The sequence below is a fragment of the Nothobranchius furzeri genome, chromosome 9 (genome assembly GCF_043380555.1).
Source record: "Nothobranchius furzeri strain GRZ-AD chromosome 9, NfurGRZ-RIMD1, whole genome shotgun sequence".
Lineage (NCBI taxonomy): Eukaryota > Metazoa > Chordata > Actinopteri > Cyprinodontiformes > Nothobranchiidae > Nothobranchius > Nothobranchius furzeri.
In genome coordinates, this window is record NC_091749.1 from 70,270,726 (window position 1) to 70,284,761 (window position 14,036).

Genomic DNA, 14,036 nt, shown 5'->3' on the forward strand with positions numbered 1-14,036 from the left:
ATCTATGGATAAAATAATCAAGAATCTTCCGTTGTTCTAATCAAACATTTTCAGGTATTAATCGCTGCACAATTAGAGACTGGAGCTGTTTTTAATAAGGAGGTGCCGCCCAAACGTGAAGAAGGCACGAGTGATTAGATAGATCAAAGTTTTCCAAATGTAATCAGATTAGTTTTCACAAAGGTTACAGGGATTAAACACAGTTGATCCAGAAGCAGTGCTGCTTCCCTAATGGAGATAACACTAAACACAACTTTATTTGTGCCACAGTTGATTAGCTAGCTTACATTCAACCTTCAATGTCAAAGTTTATGCAAAACCGTAAATTCATGAAAATAATGTCAAATATTCAATCAGAATGTGCTGGTGTGCATCTGAGTTTGCCACCTGGCATGATTCTGTGACTAGATTTTAGATGCAGATTTACAGGTGAGAGGAGTTCTGAATCCTACAACAACAAGAAACGCATGCTGTGTGCAATTATAGGCCTAGAGAAAGCCGAGTGAAGCAGCTGGGATGAGAATCAGCTCCTCGAAATCTGAGACCATGGTCTTGATTCGGAAAAGGGTAGAAGTCCTTCTCCGGGTCAGGGATGAGGTCCTGCCCCAAGTGGAGGAGTTTAAGGATCTCGGGGTCTTGTTCACAAGTGAGGGAAAGCTGGAGCGTGAGATCGATAGGTGGATTGGTGCTGCATCTGCAGTGATGTGGGCGTTGTACCGGTCTGTCGTGGTGAAGAGAGAGCTGAGTCAGAAGGCGAAGCTCTCGATTTACCGGTCGATCTACGTTCCTACCCTCACCTATGGTCATGAGCTTTGGGTGGTGACAGAAAGAATGAGATCACGGATACAAGCGGCCAAAATGAGTTTTCTCCAAAGAGTGGCTGGGCTCTCCCTTAGACATAGGGTGAGAAGCTCGGTCATCTGGGAGGGGATCGGAGTAGACCCGCTGCTCCTCCACATCGAGAGGAGCCAGTTGAGGTGGCTCGGGCATCTGGTCAGGATGCCTCCTGGACGCCTCCCTGGTGAGGTTTTCCGGGCACGTCCAACCGGGAGGAGACCTAAAGGTAGACCCAGGACACGGTGGAGGGACTATGTCTCTCACCTGACCAGGGAACGCCTTGGGATTCCCCCGGAGGAGCTGGCCCAAGTGGCTGGGGAGAGGGAAGTCTGGGCCTCTCGATTTAGGCTACTGCCCCCGCGACCCGACTCCGGATAAGCAAATGAAAATGGATGGATCCGGATAAGCAAATGGATGGATCCGGAAAAGCAAATGGATGGATCCGGATAAGCAAATGGATGGATCCGGAAAAGCAAATGAAGATGGATGGATGGGTCGGATAAGCAAATGAAAATGGATGGATCCGGATAAGCAAATGGATGGATCCGGAAAAGCAAATGAAGATGGATGGATGGGTCGGATAAGCAAATGAAAATGGATGGATCCGGATAAGCAAATGAAGATGGATGGATGGATGGATCCGGATAAGCAAATGAAGATGGATGGAGATGGATGGATGGATGGATCCGGATAAGCAAATGAAGATGGATGGAGATGGATGGATGGATGGATCCGGATAAGCAAATGAAGATGGATGGATGGATGTGGATGGATCCGGATAAGCAAATGAGGATGGATGGATCCGGATAAGCAAATGAGGATGGATGAATGGATGGATGGGTGGGTGGGTGGGTGGGTGGATGGATGGATGGATGGATGGATGGATGGATGGATGGATCATGTACATATACCTGAAACAGGTGCATCTACTGATCCCCAAGTACGACTTACAAGGTAATAATTCCTACTAGAGACCACTGCAAATGTATTTATTAAACCAGTGAGCCACACATTTAAAGATCTCATGCACTTGTTTTTCAATAAATCTGTTTTGGTCTCCATTATGAATGCGTGCCTTGGGTTGTGGGGAAAAAAAATCGCTGACGGTCCTGTTTCAGAGGAGAGAAGGTCGTCGCAGGAGAAGAAGGACATCTAGACTGACAGTGGTCGAAGCAAAATGATTTTGCTCTGCTTGTTGGTGTAGCCACACTCCATCGGAGCCTCAGAAGGCCAGATCAGTATTATGCTTTGCCAATCACAGCACCCTATCAGTTTGGTGGGCAGGATGATGTGACGAAGCAGAACAACTAAGATGGCGGCAGCTCATTTGAAACAGATTTGACATCAACTTTGGACTATTTGGACTTGGGCTTACCTTTGAGTCAAGAGCAGACATGGGTACTCAAGTCCTGAATTTAGAAAAATGATGCATTTGTGTCTTTTTTGAAGGCATCTGCTGCCCTGTTGACTGACATCTGTAGCTGTACGTCTATTCACAATCTATTTTCTATCAGAAGCTAATGCAGGAGATGGGGATAGAAGACTATTTTCACATTCAGGCTGCACGTGACACTCAACAGTGTCTGATCATTTTCAAAAATAAGCGGTAAAAATGGTGTCTAAGCAAACCTGCTCTTTGAAATCTGCTCGGTGGGTCATGAAATATTTTGCTAAGAGACAGACAAGCGTGCATGCGCATGAAAGCAATGTGGCATGTTCCAATCACATGATTTCTCATCTGTTACATACATGACATGTAATAATCAAAAGGATGCTCCAGCCAAAACAAGGACCACCAGATCATCACCTTATTAATTCATGTCTGACTGAATCACAGCTTCTCACCTGTGGAGTCGTCACTCTGAAGGCCACCCCGCTGGTAGGGCCTGCAGGTCGCAGTGAGATGTTGTTCTGAGCCTGAGCTGGAGCTTGACCTTGGGCAAAAGCCTGCTGAGGAACCATGACCAGTTGTCCCACCTCGGTTCGCATCAACACCATCCCTGATGACCAGCAACGAACAAGAATTAGTGAAGGCACAAATACATCATTTCCACGGCTGGTGGCCTAACTCAGAGATTCCCTAAGTGTGGTGCGCGCACCCCCGGGGGTGCGCGAGCTGCCGCTAGGGGGTGCGCGACGTGAAAAGTGTAATGGCTGCGGAGCTCAGAGAAGTCTGTCATATGTCACCGTTAGCGTAGCCAGAAACTCATTTGTGGGTGGGCCTAAGAAAAAGTAAGTGGGCACAATAAATGTCATTGAAAACAAGTATATTTTTGTGCGCGCGTGTGTGTGTGTGTCCTCCGCATGTGCCCTAGCTTCATAATAACAATGCGCCAACTATATATATATATATAGCCATGCCCTGATGTGGGGGCTGGGGGGTGCGTCGACATGGTCGGGACATAGAAGGGGGTGAGCGGCTAAATAAGTTTGGGAACCACTGGCCTAACTAATGCCGTTTCCTGATGTTTAGGTGGTTTTGGAAAGAGTGACAAATATCCAACTACAAATCCCAGACTTTACTGAAGATAATGCGAGACTATCGATGTGAAGGTTGACCACAGAAAAATAAGCTGCACCTAAAAATGGTTACAAACCGCAGAAATGATGGATAACCATTTTTGTCCATCGGAGTGATTTCGTGAGGTCCCCTAACTGTGAAGTATTCAGTCTCTCCAGTAGGTTGTTGATGTAGAGTTATACTTTCTAACATTTTCATGCTCTGCACTAATATGCCTGTTCGGGCTAGCATTGCTCCGCGGTTAGCATTGCTGTGACCAACGGCTATATATAGCCAACGGTGGGTTAGGATGTGCACTGATTAAGGTATTAAATTATTTTCATCTAAATGCAGATTCAGGCAGAACGTCTGTCCTGATGATGCTCAATCTCGGAGCAGCTTTTGACTTTATGGACCACAACATCCTTCTTGATAGGCCCGCAACCCGGGTGGGACTTTCAGGCACATTCCAAAGTTGGTTCCAATCCTATTTTTAAGGCAGGGGGTATGTTGTTTCTATTGGTGATCACAAATGGAATCTGATCACCATGACATGTGGGATCCCCCAAGGCTCAATTCTTGGACCACTGCTCTTCAATCTCAACATGGTCCCACACAACAGCACTATTGCCTATCATAGTTATGCAGATGACACCCAGATCTACCTAGCTCTGTCACCTAGTCACTGTGGTCCTCTAGACTCACTCTGTCAGTGTTTGGAACAAGTTAATGACTGGATGCAGTCAAACCTCCTCCAGTTAAACACAGAGAAGACTGGATGTATTGTCTTTGGAAATAAGGACAGGATGGAGGTTACTGCTCAGCTTGGCTCCAGAGGAATAAAGACAAAGACCCAGGTTAGAAATCTTGGTGTCATAACTGATTCAGACCTGAGCGTCACTGCTCACATTAAGGCCATAACTAGATCAGCGTCTTATCTTCATCAAATGGCAAGACTCAGAGGTCTCATTTCAAGACCCAGAGAAACTCATTCATGCGTTCACCTCCAGCAGGCTGGACTATTGCAATGATCTTTTGACTGGGCTTGCCAAAAAAGCTGTGAAGCAACTGCAGCTTATTCAGAACGCTGCTGCTGGAGTCTTAACAGGAACCATGAGAGCTAAGCACATCACTCCTGTTCTAAATCGCTGGTTACCAGTAAACTACAGAATCCATTTTAAAGTGCTTCTACTAGTTTATAAATCACTCAGTGGTATGGGGCCTGAATACATGTTGGATCTCCTTCCTGTAGCCCAGCAGGGCTCTGGGTCAGCTGGTAGAACCGGGTCAGAACCAAACAGGGTGAAGCTGCTTTTAGCTGCTATGCTGCTCACAGATGGAATCAGCTTCCTCGTGACCTCAAATGTGTCCCAACTGTAGAAACGTTTAGATCAAAATTAAAAGCCCTCATGTATTCATCAGCCTCTGGGTGGGGGTGGGGGTGGGGGGGTTAGTCATATGACTAGCTTATGTTTATGTATTTAGCAGACGCATTTGTCCAAAGCGACTTACAAGTGATAATTGACCTTGAGGCTAACAACAACAATAACAACAACAACTTGACATCAATCATGGACAGGGGGGAACAAGGAGTGGACAGTAGGGGGGGGGGGGGGGTGCAGGGAGGGTGCTAGTTTAGAAGATGCTCTCTGAAGAGCAGGGTCTTCAGGAGTTTCTTGAAAATAGAAAAGGAAGCTGCTGTTCTGGTAGTGCTTGGAAGGTCATTCCACATTTGTGGAATGATGCATGAGAAGAGTCTGGACTGTCCTGAGCGTGGTGTAGGCACTGCTAGCCGACCATCCTGTGATGACCGGAGCGGCCGGGCCGAGACGTAAGCCTTTGCAAGAGGATTCAGGTAGATGGGAGCCGTACCATCTCGGACTTTGTATGCTAGTGTTAGCTATTTGAATTTGATGCGTGCTGCTAGCGGTAGCCAGTGGAGCTCAATGAACAGAGCTTAAATGTGTGTGGTGTGTGTGAATAATAATGTAAATTCAGCTTTAATCATTTTCATTCTATACAAAAAATCTGCTGATTCTAGAAGCATTAATCTCAGCAGATCGGTATTGGCAAAGATTGGTTATCGGACATTACAGTGAGATTAATATCGGATATCGTTTTTGGCGATACATTTTCATATCGGTGCGTCGCTTTTCTGCACTGTATTTGCTCACCCTTGAACTATAAATTGGTTTCTTTTCATTTATTTTTTTGTATTTTCTGTCATGTTGATTTAAATGCTGATCTTGCTAATGGAACTCATTAAATTGCCTCTGTGTATGAAACGTGCTAAGTAAATAAAGCTGCCTTGCTAGTTTAAGGGAGGAGATTTGTTGGTACATCTGGACTCCCCAAGCTGCCTTCCTATGTCCAACAACAACAAGGTAAATGTGGGTTTGAATTCTAGAACCCCCGATATGTTTAATTTATTTTTGTCAATCATCTGAAAAAGTTTCCTTTTTATATGAATCTACCTGACAACCTAATAATCAAACTACTCTACATTGTAAACAACATTTCAGGTGTCTAGGTTGCAGGAACATGACCACTGCTTTCATTATGACAGGCCTGTTCAAATGGCGGGCCACATCCGGCCCGCGGGCCCTACCCAGCTGGCCCACCTCACCCAATCCCCCCAACCACCAACGGAAAAAAACTGTTGAAAAACTGTTGTGGCATGCAAGTTTCTAAATTCCCACACTGATATTGCACTTGAACACAACACCATTTTAGCAATCACGGACATATATACGTAGACGCCCCGTGGACTGGTGCGGTCTATTGGAGCTGCCATAGTGTGGCTTCTACATATTCATGTCTATGTTAGCAGTGACCCAGCAATGACCCAGCCCAGCTTGTGGAGCAAACAAGCGCCTATCAGGCAAAACTAAACATGTTCGCAACTGACTTGATTGGTGAAAGAATGCTTCATTTTCCCCACACTCCGTAAAGCCACCTCTCCTCCGAAAGTCACGGCAGAAATGACTGGTTTAGTCGCGAAACTGAAGGACAACTTCGCCAGTCGCCTGGAGGATCTGTCACTTCCTGCAGCGGCGATGCAATAAACGAAAGATCCATTTGCTGCCATCGCTGAGGAAACATTGTCTATCAAAGCTAAGAAAGTGGTCTCTTCTATCGATGAGGGACAGTTCCTGCTGGAGTTGGTGGACATGCAGTCATCACTTACGATGCCACAAGAGCTGCGCACACATGGCCCCGCTAAGTTTTGGAGTCAGATCAATGCCCATCAGTTCCCAAACCTCAGGAATGTAGCTGCGACTGTTCTCAGTATGTTTGGATCCACCTATATTTGTGAATCCAGCTTTTCCCATATGAATGCAATCAAAACAAACCTGCGCTCCTCTCTCACTGAATCCTTTCTGCACTACTGTCTGCGTATTGCACTCAGCTCCTATGAGCCAAATATTCCTTTTCTTGTTCAAAACAAAAAGTGCCACCTCTCGCACTAAAGTTGCAAGAATAACGGTCGAGCTATGGTTATTGTAAATGTTTATTTAGTAGCTGCGAATGAGTTATTGGAGGTTAATAAAACAAATGTTTGTATTACCAGCTCTGCAGCTGGTAAATTAATACAGATCATTAAAGCAATAAAAGACATTGTGCATTGCTTTTTTTGTCGTTGTATTAGTGGTAGAGGTAATATCAAATATTAAAATTTAATATTTAAAGGTTATCCGTAAAATATATAATAAAGATTTGGGTATCCGGCCCAAAGCTGATTCACGAATTTGAAATCTGGCCCAGTAGGGAAAGTAATTGAATATGGTAAATGGCCTGTATTTGATATAGCGCCTTCTAGAGTCCTGGAACCCCCCAAGGCGCTTTACAACACAATCAGTCATTCACCCATTCACACACACATTCACACACTGATGGGGATGAACTACAATGTAGCCACAGCTGCCCTGGGGCGCACGAGACCAGCTGGGAATAGGCCTGCATTATGAGCTGGGACCTTTATTACAGAAGCACGGTCGGGTCAAGATGAAATGACATAAATTCAGGTTAGCTGCATCTTCTGTTACTTGGACCAAGCCATTATTAGTGAGGTCAGATGACTCGGAGCTGCATTCAAGGGCAGCACAGATTCCCTTCTAACCACCGACCACAGTTATCACCTGCTCATTTTCAATATTCTGCACAAGAGGAGCAACCAAGGTTATCGTAGTTTAATAATGCAGCAGTATAAGGGCCAGGAAAAGGATACGCCGTTGTCCTGTGCAACCACTTTCCATTTAGAAGACGAGAAATTTAATTTTCAAAGTAAAAACAGAAGAAAATTCCCAAATGTACTAAAAAAAATGTAGCTCTAAAGCCCACCCACCATTTTAGACGAGATAGTTACAAACAAAGATGTTGAGTATTAAAAGGTGTGGTGCACTTCCATACATTTGCGGGGGGGGGGGGGGGGGGGGATACCGGTGCACCATTTCCAGGAACTAGCAATTACCCACATCACAGCTGAGCTTCAGACGGCAGATTTTGGAGTCTTATTTCCTGATATTTGGAAATCTCTCCTCTGATTGGCTGACAGCAACAGTAAGCTCTACCACCGACTATTCTGCAAGGATGATGTTTTATCTCCACAAAATGTAGATTTGTTGTTAAATAAAAATCCTACTTTGACTTTTTGGTAAGAGTGTGAGCAAGAGTGTGGGCTGCATGGTGGCGCAGTGGTTACCACTGTTGCCTCGCAGCACGAAGGTTGCAGGTTCCAAACTCGGCTGCAGCCTTTCTGCTTGGAGTTGCGTGTTCTCCCCATGCATGCGTGGGTTTCCTCCGGGTACTCCGGTTTCCCCCACAGATCACAACACGCCCTATAGGTTATAAATTGTAAGTCGCTTTGGATAAAAGTGTCTGCTAAAAAGAAAAAACATAAACATAAGCAAGAGCTGGTCTCGTGTGTCTCTGATGAACTAACAAACTATCCCAGGAGATACCCGACACGACTCCAAACTCTTAAATGAATGGATGAAAATCTTGAACTTAGTCTGTTGGAGAAGGCACGAATCGAACATGACTTCAAGTCAGTTTACTGCTGCATTTATCAGTTTCTGTAACTAATCTGATCAAATCTTTTGGTGAAAATCGATTAATTTATGCAGAATATTTGATCCACCAGAAAAGTAAAAATGACTTTTCATGAGGCCTGTCAGGATCAAACTTACAGCGCTGAATAGACAGGCCATGAATATTTATACATTTAATAAGAAATCAAAACATCTGGAGGGCTTCTAGACCACAAACCCTACACCAGCCATCAGAACCAGGAGCATCTCACTTTGTTATTATTACATGTGTGGAACCAGCACCTCCTCACTGTGTTCCTACCCTTCCTGCAAACCTTACCAGCTGGGATGGTAAAGCCAGGGGGCAGCTGAATGGTAGCCTGCTGCTGGGAAGGTCTGACAATCAGCTGGGGGGCTACAATCCTTTGAGGCACTGCAAGTCCAGGACGGGGTTGAGTCTGTGCAGAGGTGGCTGCAACAGCTGTGGGAGAGGGGGCTGTGGGTCTGACCATGCTGATGGTGGTGGTGACAGATATGGTCTGAGATGGTCCACATGCTGACGTGGTTGCCAAACCTGCCACACATGTGGCAGGTGTTGAGGCAGGGATCAGAGGCGGGCTCACGGTGGTGGTGGTGGTAGTAGTGGTGGTGGTTGGAGCTGCTGTTGAGGTTGTTGCTGGTGTGACAGCAGCAGAGGAAGCCGAGGACACAGAGTTTATCACCGAGCTAACACTACCGGACTGGCTGGACATTACAATTTTGGACTGACAGTCGTCTGCGTTGGAAGCCCCAGTATCCGTGGTGGATTTGCTGTGCTCCTCCTGGGAAGCAGAGGAGATGGTGGCTCCCGGACGAGCCCCCTGCTGGGCCAGGGCCGAGACCGTGGTCCCGTTGCCGTTCTGGGCTATACTGGCTACTATGTGACTGGGGAGTCTGTGTAAAGCGATGGTGGGCGTCCCCCGGTCCAGAGCAATGGCAGCCTGACCCACAGGGAGGCTTGCGTTGGACAGCGTGAAAGTCGATGTGTTGATGGAGGATGTGACCGGTCTGGTGGAGTTTGATGGAGTTGTATCCGGCGAGCTGACGTTCTCGCCCACCGCCGTGTTGCTATTCCGCCTCGTCGTTATAGCTGCGCCGTTCAAACTCTTTAGCCGAGCCGAAGCGCTCCTCCTCGGTGCCGCTGTGCGTTTCCTCGGCGTGTTTTTCTCCACAGACGTCTCACCTGTGCTCGGGGCAGCCTTCGGGCTGCGGCTGGATGCGGTGCTGATGCTGTCGTGTGGCGGTGATGCCAAAGTTGACCCACCAGACGCGGTCACTGCTGTGACGGATGCTCCATGTGATTGAGAACCGCTGCTAGCAACGTTCACTGAAGTGGTGGGAGCCTCTCCAAAAACAGTAGCAGAGGCCGGTGAAGGAGCTGTGACAGTTTTATCCGGACTAGCGTCTTTGGAGTTCATTTCCTGGCGCATCTCAGGTTTATTAAGCTGTCCTTGTTGTTGTTCTAGTGTTGTTGTGCTCAGTGGAGCTGGTGGCGGTTTTCCTAAGTGATGGTTAGCCGGGTCCGCAGAGCCAGCGCCTCCGTTACCGTCAGCTTTACCTGCTGAGCTGCTTTGTCCACTAAGCTGTGACTCTAACGAGCCCACGAGGTCGCTGACAGCTTTTTCATCCACCTCTGAAAAGAGCATATCTTCCAGGGGGTCTGAGTCGCCCGCCATCTCTGATCACAGAGCTGCCTTATACCTCACCACTCTGCGCCTGCGTGTTACTAGGCATTCTGGGAATGAATCTGACGTCATTAAAGTAGTTTAGGAGAGGGGGAGTGAACGGAAGATCATCCGTGGAGCACACCAAGTAAAAAAGTAAAATACGTTTTTCCTGATTTTAACGGAGCCATTTTGTTTTAATTCGGTCTCTAAAATCTCCTACTGTAAAAGTTAGATAAAAAATCCATGACTTATTAGCTACCATCAGTCTTTATACATCGAGACGCCTGTAGGTGGCGCTATTTCAGATAAAAATCAAAATTATGCCAAGTTTAATGAATGATCTAGTCTAGTCATTCTTTAGTGTCCAAACAGAAATAAAGTTTTTTAGCTCCGTCAGTTTGCTTTCTGACCACAGCATGGATGTTTTAAAACTTTTCACCTTTACCAGTCCAAATTCAGTCATCTAGCACATTTCACCATTCAGGTTTAGCAAGATACACATAACAGTTCCATGTTTGGCTTCAGCTTCAGATAATAAAAATCCAATTCATTACAGTAGACATTCATTAGTGTGTGGGCATCTTCTGAAACCTATTGCAATAAAAATGTTGAACACATGCACTCGGCTCAAATGACTACAGCTGATGTAGGTGCAATAATAAAAACAAAAAAATAAGAGTTGGGACTTTATTTTACTAGGAACCAAATACTTTAAGGAACACTTAAACAGGTAAGTCTAAACAGGTAAGTCTAATAGCACTAAGGAGCACTTAAACAGGTAAGTCTAATAGCACTTAAACAGGTAAGTCTAAACAGGTAAGTCTAATAGTACTAAGGAGCACTTAAACAGGTAAGTCTAAACAGGTAAGTCTAATAGTACTAAGGAGCACTTAAACAGGTAAGTCTAATAGCACTTAAACAGGTAAGTCTAATAGCACTTAAACAGGTAGGTCTAAACAGGTAAGTCTAATAGCACTAAGGAGCACTTAAACAGGCAAGTCTAATAGCACTTAAACAGGTAAGTCTAAACAGGTAAGTCTAATAGCACTAAGGAGCACTTAAACAGGTAAGTCTAATAGCACTTACAGGCTAGGGAGGTCCTGGCCATTAACGAAGGAAAACAGGTAAATCTAATACTCTTCCTCCTCTTCCTCACCGTACACATCAAGGGAGTCAACTCCCACCTCCTCATAATCTTTTTCCAGTGCAGCCATGTCCTCTCGGGCCTCAGAAAATTCCCCTTCCTCCATGCCTTCACCCACATACCAGTGTACGAATGCGCGTTTCGCATACATAAGGTCGAACTTGTGGTCAAGTCGAGCCCAGGCCTCAGCAATGGCGGTGGTGTTGCTCAGCATGCACACTGCCCTTTGCACCTTGGCCAGGTCTCCTCCAGGGACCACAGTGGGGGGCTGGTAGTTGATGCCAACCTTGAAACCAGTGGGACACCAGTCCACAAAGTGGATAGTGCGCTTGGTCTTGATGGTGGCAATGGCAGCATTGACATCTTTGGGAACTACGTCTCCACGATACAGCAGGCAGCAGGCCATGTACTTACCATGCCGAGGGTCGCATTTCACCATCTGATTGGCTGGCTCAAAACAGGCAGTTGTGATCTCAGCCACTGTGAGCTGCTCGTGGTAAGCCTTCTCAGCAGAGATGACCGGGGCATAGGTGGCCAGGGGGAAGTGGATACGTGGATACGGCACCAAGTTAGTTTGGAACTCTGTCAGATCAACATTAAGGGCTCCGTCAAACCGAAGAGAGGCAGTAACAGAGGACACAATCTGGCTTATGAGCCTGTTGAGGTTGGTGTAGGTTGGGCGCTCAATATCAAGGTTACGGCGGCAGATGTCATAGATAGCTTCATTGTCTACCATGAAGGCGCAGTCGGAATGCTCCAAGGTGGTGTGAGTGGTCAAAATGGCATTGTAGGGCTCCACCACAGCTGTGGACACTTGAGGAGCTGGGTAGATTGAGAACTCCAACTTTGACTTTTTGCCATAGTCAACGGACAAGCGCTCCATCAGCAGGGAGGTGAAACCTGAACCAGTGCCTCCTCCGAAACTGTGGAAAATCAAGAAACCCTGAAGCGCTGTGCATTGGTCAGCCTGAGAAAACACAATCAAATGCCATAAATTACACTTTTTCAGGAAAAACACGTCAACTTATATGGTTGAAAATTTATCATGTTTTAATGTATGCTCACCAATTTGCGAATCCGGTCTAAAACCAGGTCGACCATCTCCTTCCCGATGGTGTAATGCCCACGAGCATAGTTGTTAGCAGCATCCTCCTTCCCGGTGATCAGCTGTTCAGGGTGGAACAGTTGGCGGTATGTTCCAGTGCGCACCTCATCTGAAGAGAAATACCCATTTAAGACCTGCCACTGCAGAAACGGGTGAGAACAGAACAGAATATACTTACCAATAACGGTGGGCTCAAGGTCCACATAAACCGCTCTAGGGATGTGTTTTCCAGACCCAGTCTCGCTAAAAAAAGTGTTAAAAGAGTCGCCTCCACCTCCAATGAGTTTGTCAGAAGGCATCTGCCCATCTGGCTGGATCCCATGTTCCAAGCAGTAAAGCTCCCAGCAAGCATTACCGATTTGAACCCCTGCCTGACCAACATGAACAGAGATGCACTCACGCTGGGAAAGAGGGAAAATAATTTACATGATTAAAAATTGTAAATTCATGCTAACTTCCTATGCTTGAAAAAAAAAATTAGGGATATGTGCTAGGCCAGATAAATCACGTGACGCGAAGAGCGGTTAAGACAAAAATCCAAATAGCTTTTAAACTGCTAAAAAAAACTTATATGCAGTTAAGAGGGAAATACATGATTAAAAATTGTAAATGTATGCCAACTATCCACCGTGAAAATTGGGATATGAGCTAAACGTTTTAACCCCCAGAAACCCAAATGTAGAAAACAACTGCAAAATCTTTTTTTAACCTTTCACATGTTGTTCTAGGAGGCCAGATAAACGGGCCTATTTACACATTTTAACAGCCAATAGTGTTGCAGAACTGAACAATAGGACCTATTAGCAATGTAAATGTGGTTTTAAAAAGAAAAAAAAACGGGGAAGTTTTATTTTTGTAGACTTAAATCTGATGTTGTAATATTACAACCGTGGGTCTCTGGGGGTTAAACGGCCAGATAGATCACGTGATGCGAAGGGCGGGAAAGAGAGGTTAGGCAACAATTGAATAGATTTTAAACTGCTAAAAAATACTTATAAGCAGTTAAGAGGGAAAATAGTTTACATGATTAAAAATTGTAAATTCATGCCAACTATCTACGCTGAAAAAAATAGGGATATGTGTTAAACGGCCAGATAGATCATGTGATGAGAGCAGTTAGACAAAAATCCAAATATCTTTTAAACTGCAAAAAAAAAAAAAAACGTTATATGCAGTGATAAGCTATCCCAGTGAACACAGAACGTTAAAAACCGTCAAAACGGACTTTGGTAGCCAGCAGATATTTTCTGTCCTGTGGTCAACCAAAAGCTCTCAACAGAAAAAAAAATGATTTAACCCTCTCAGGCTCAAATTAAGTTTTGATAAAAGAACAAACAACTAAGTCCTTCAGGCGTACTTCTGAGTTTAAAAATGCTCATGAAATATGTATGTGGAGTAACTACATAGGTAGGTTTTAACGTTGCAAATCACCAGCCTCTCAGAGGGTTAAACTTTAGTTTTCATCCCTCTACTAAACAAAACTAAACTTGGCATTTAAACTCGTAAAGTTAATGAAGATTCTTACCATTTTCGGTCGAAAGTTAAGAAGAAATCTGCTAAACGAATAGAAATTTCTAGCTGGCGTCCAGAAACTTTAACGCTCGCGCGCCTTTTTTATACAGAGGATTGTTCCATTAACTTTAGAGAGGGTGGACTGTACCACTGGCTGCAAACACATTAAAATTGAAACGCTGATTTTAATATTTATATTTTC

At 45.2% G+C, this 14,036-nt stretch overlaps 2 protein-coding genes across 4 annotated transcripts in view; both read right to left on the reverse strand.

Annotated features, from left to right (window-relative positions):
* Positions 1–10,239, reverse strand: part of LOC107382087 (transcription initiation factor TFIID subunit 4) — a 154,077-nt gene extending 143,838 nt beyond the window's left edge. For all 3 annotated transcript variants that reach the window (XM_054732611.2, XM_054732610.2, XM_054732609.2), the window contains exons 1-2: positions 8,708–10,239; positions 2,683–2,837 (exon numbers count right to left, since the gene is read on the reverse strand). In XM_054732611.2, coding sequence (XP_054588586.1) covers positions 2,683–2,837; positions 8,708–10,082 — 1,530 coding nt within the window. In that variant the 5' untranslated portion in view covers positions 10,083–10,239. The remainder of the gene's footprint in view (positions 1–2,682; positions 2,838–8,707) is intronic.
* Positions 10,240–11,071: 832 nt separating this feature from the next.
* LOC107382088 (tubulin alpha-1C chain) lies at positions 11,072–13,938 on the reverse strand. Its single transcript, XM_054732613.2, has 4 exons — positions 13,848–13,938; positions 12,501–12,723; positions 12,283–12,431; positions 11,072–12,184 (listed from the first exon to the last, which is right to left on the reverse strand). Exons 1-4 carry the CDS (start codon positions 13,848–13,850, stop codon positions 11,204–11,206), a joined length of 1,356 nt encoding a protein of 451 aa, XP_054588588.1. The 5' UTR covers positions 13,851–13,938; the 3' UTR covers positions 11,072–11,203.
* Between the last annotated feature and the right edge of the window lie 98 nt (positions 13,939–14,036).

What these genes read in the sequence shown, in the direction of transcription:
- LOC107382088 (XM_054732613.2), bottom strand. An exon ending in CCTTGAGCCCACCGTTATTG is followed by an intron (nt 12,432 to 12,500) that starts GTAAGTATATTC and finishes ATTTCTCTTCAG; the next exon opens with ATGAGGTGCGCACTGGAACA. An exon ending in TAGACCGGATTCGCAAATTG is followed by an intron (nt 12,185 to 12,282) that starts GTGAGCATACAT and finishes GTGTTTTCTCAG; the next exon opens with GCTGACCAATGCACAGCGCT.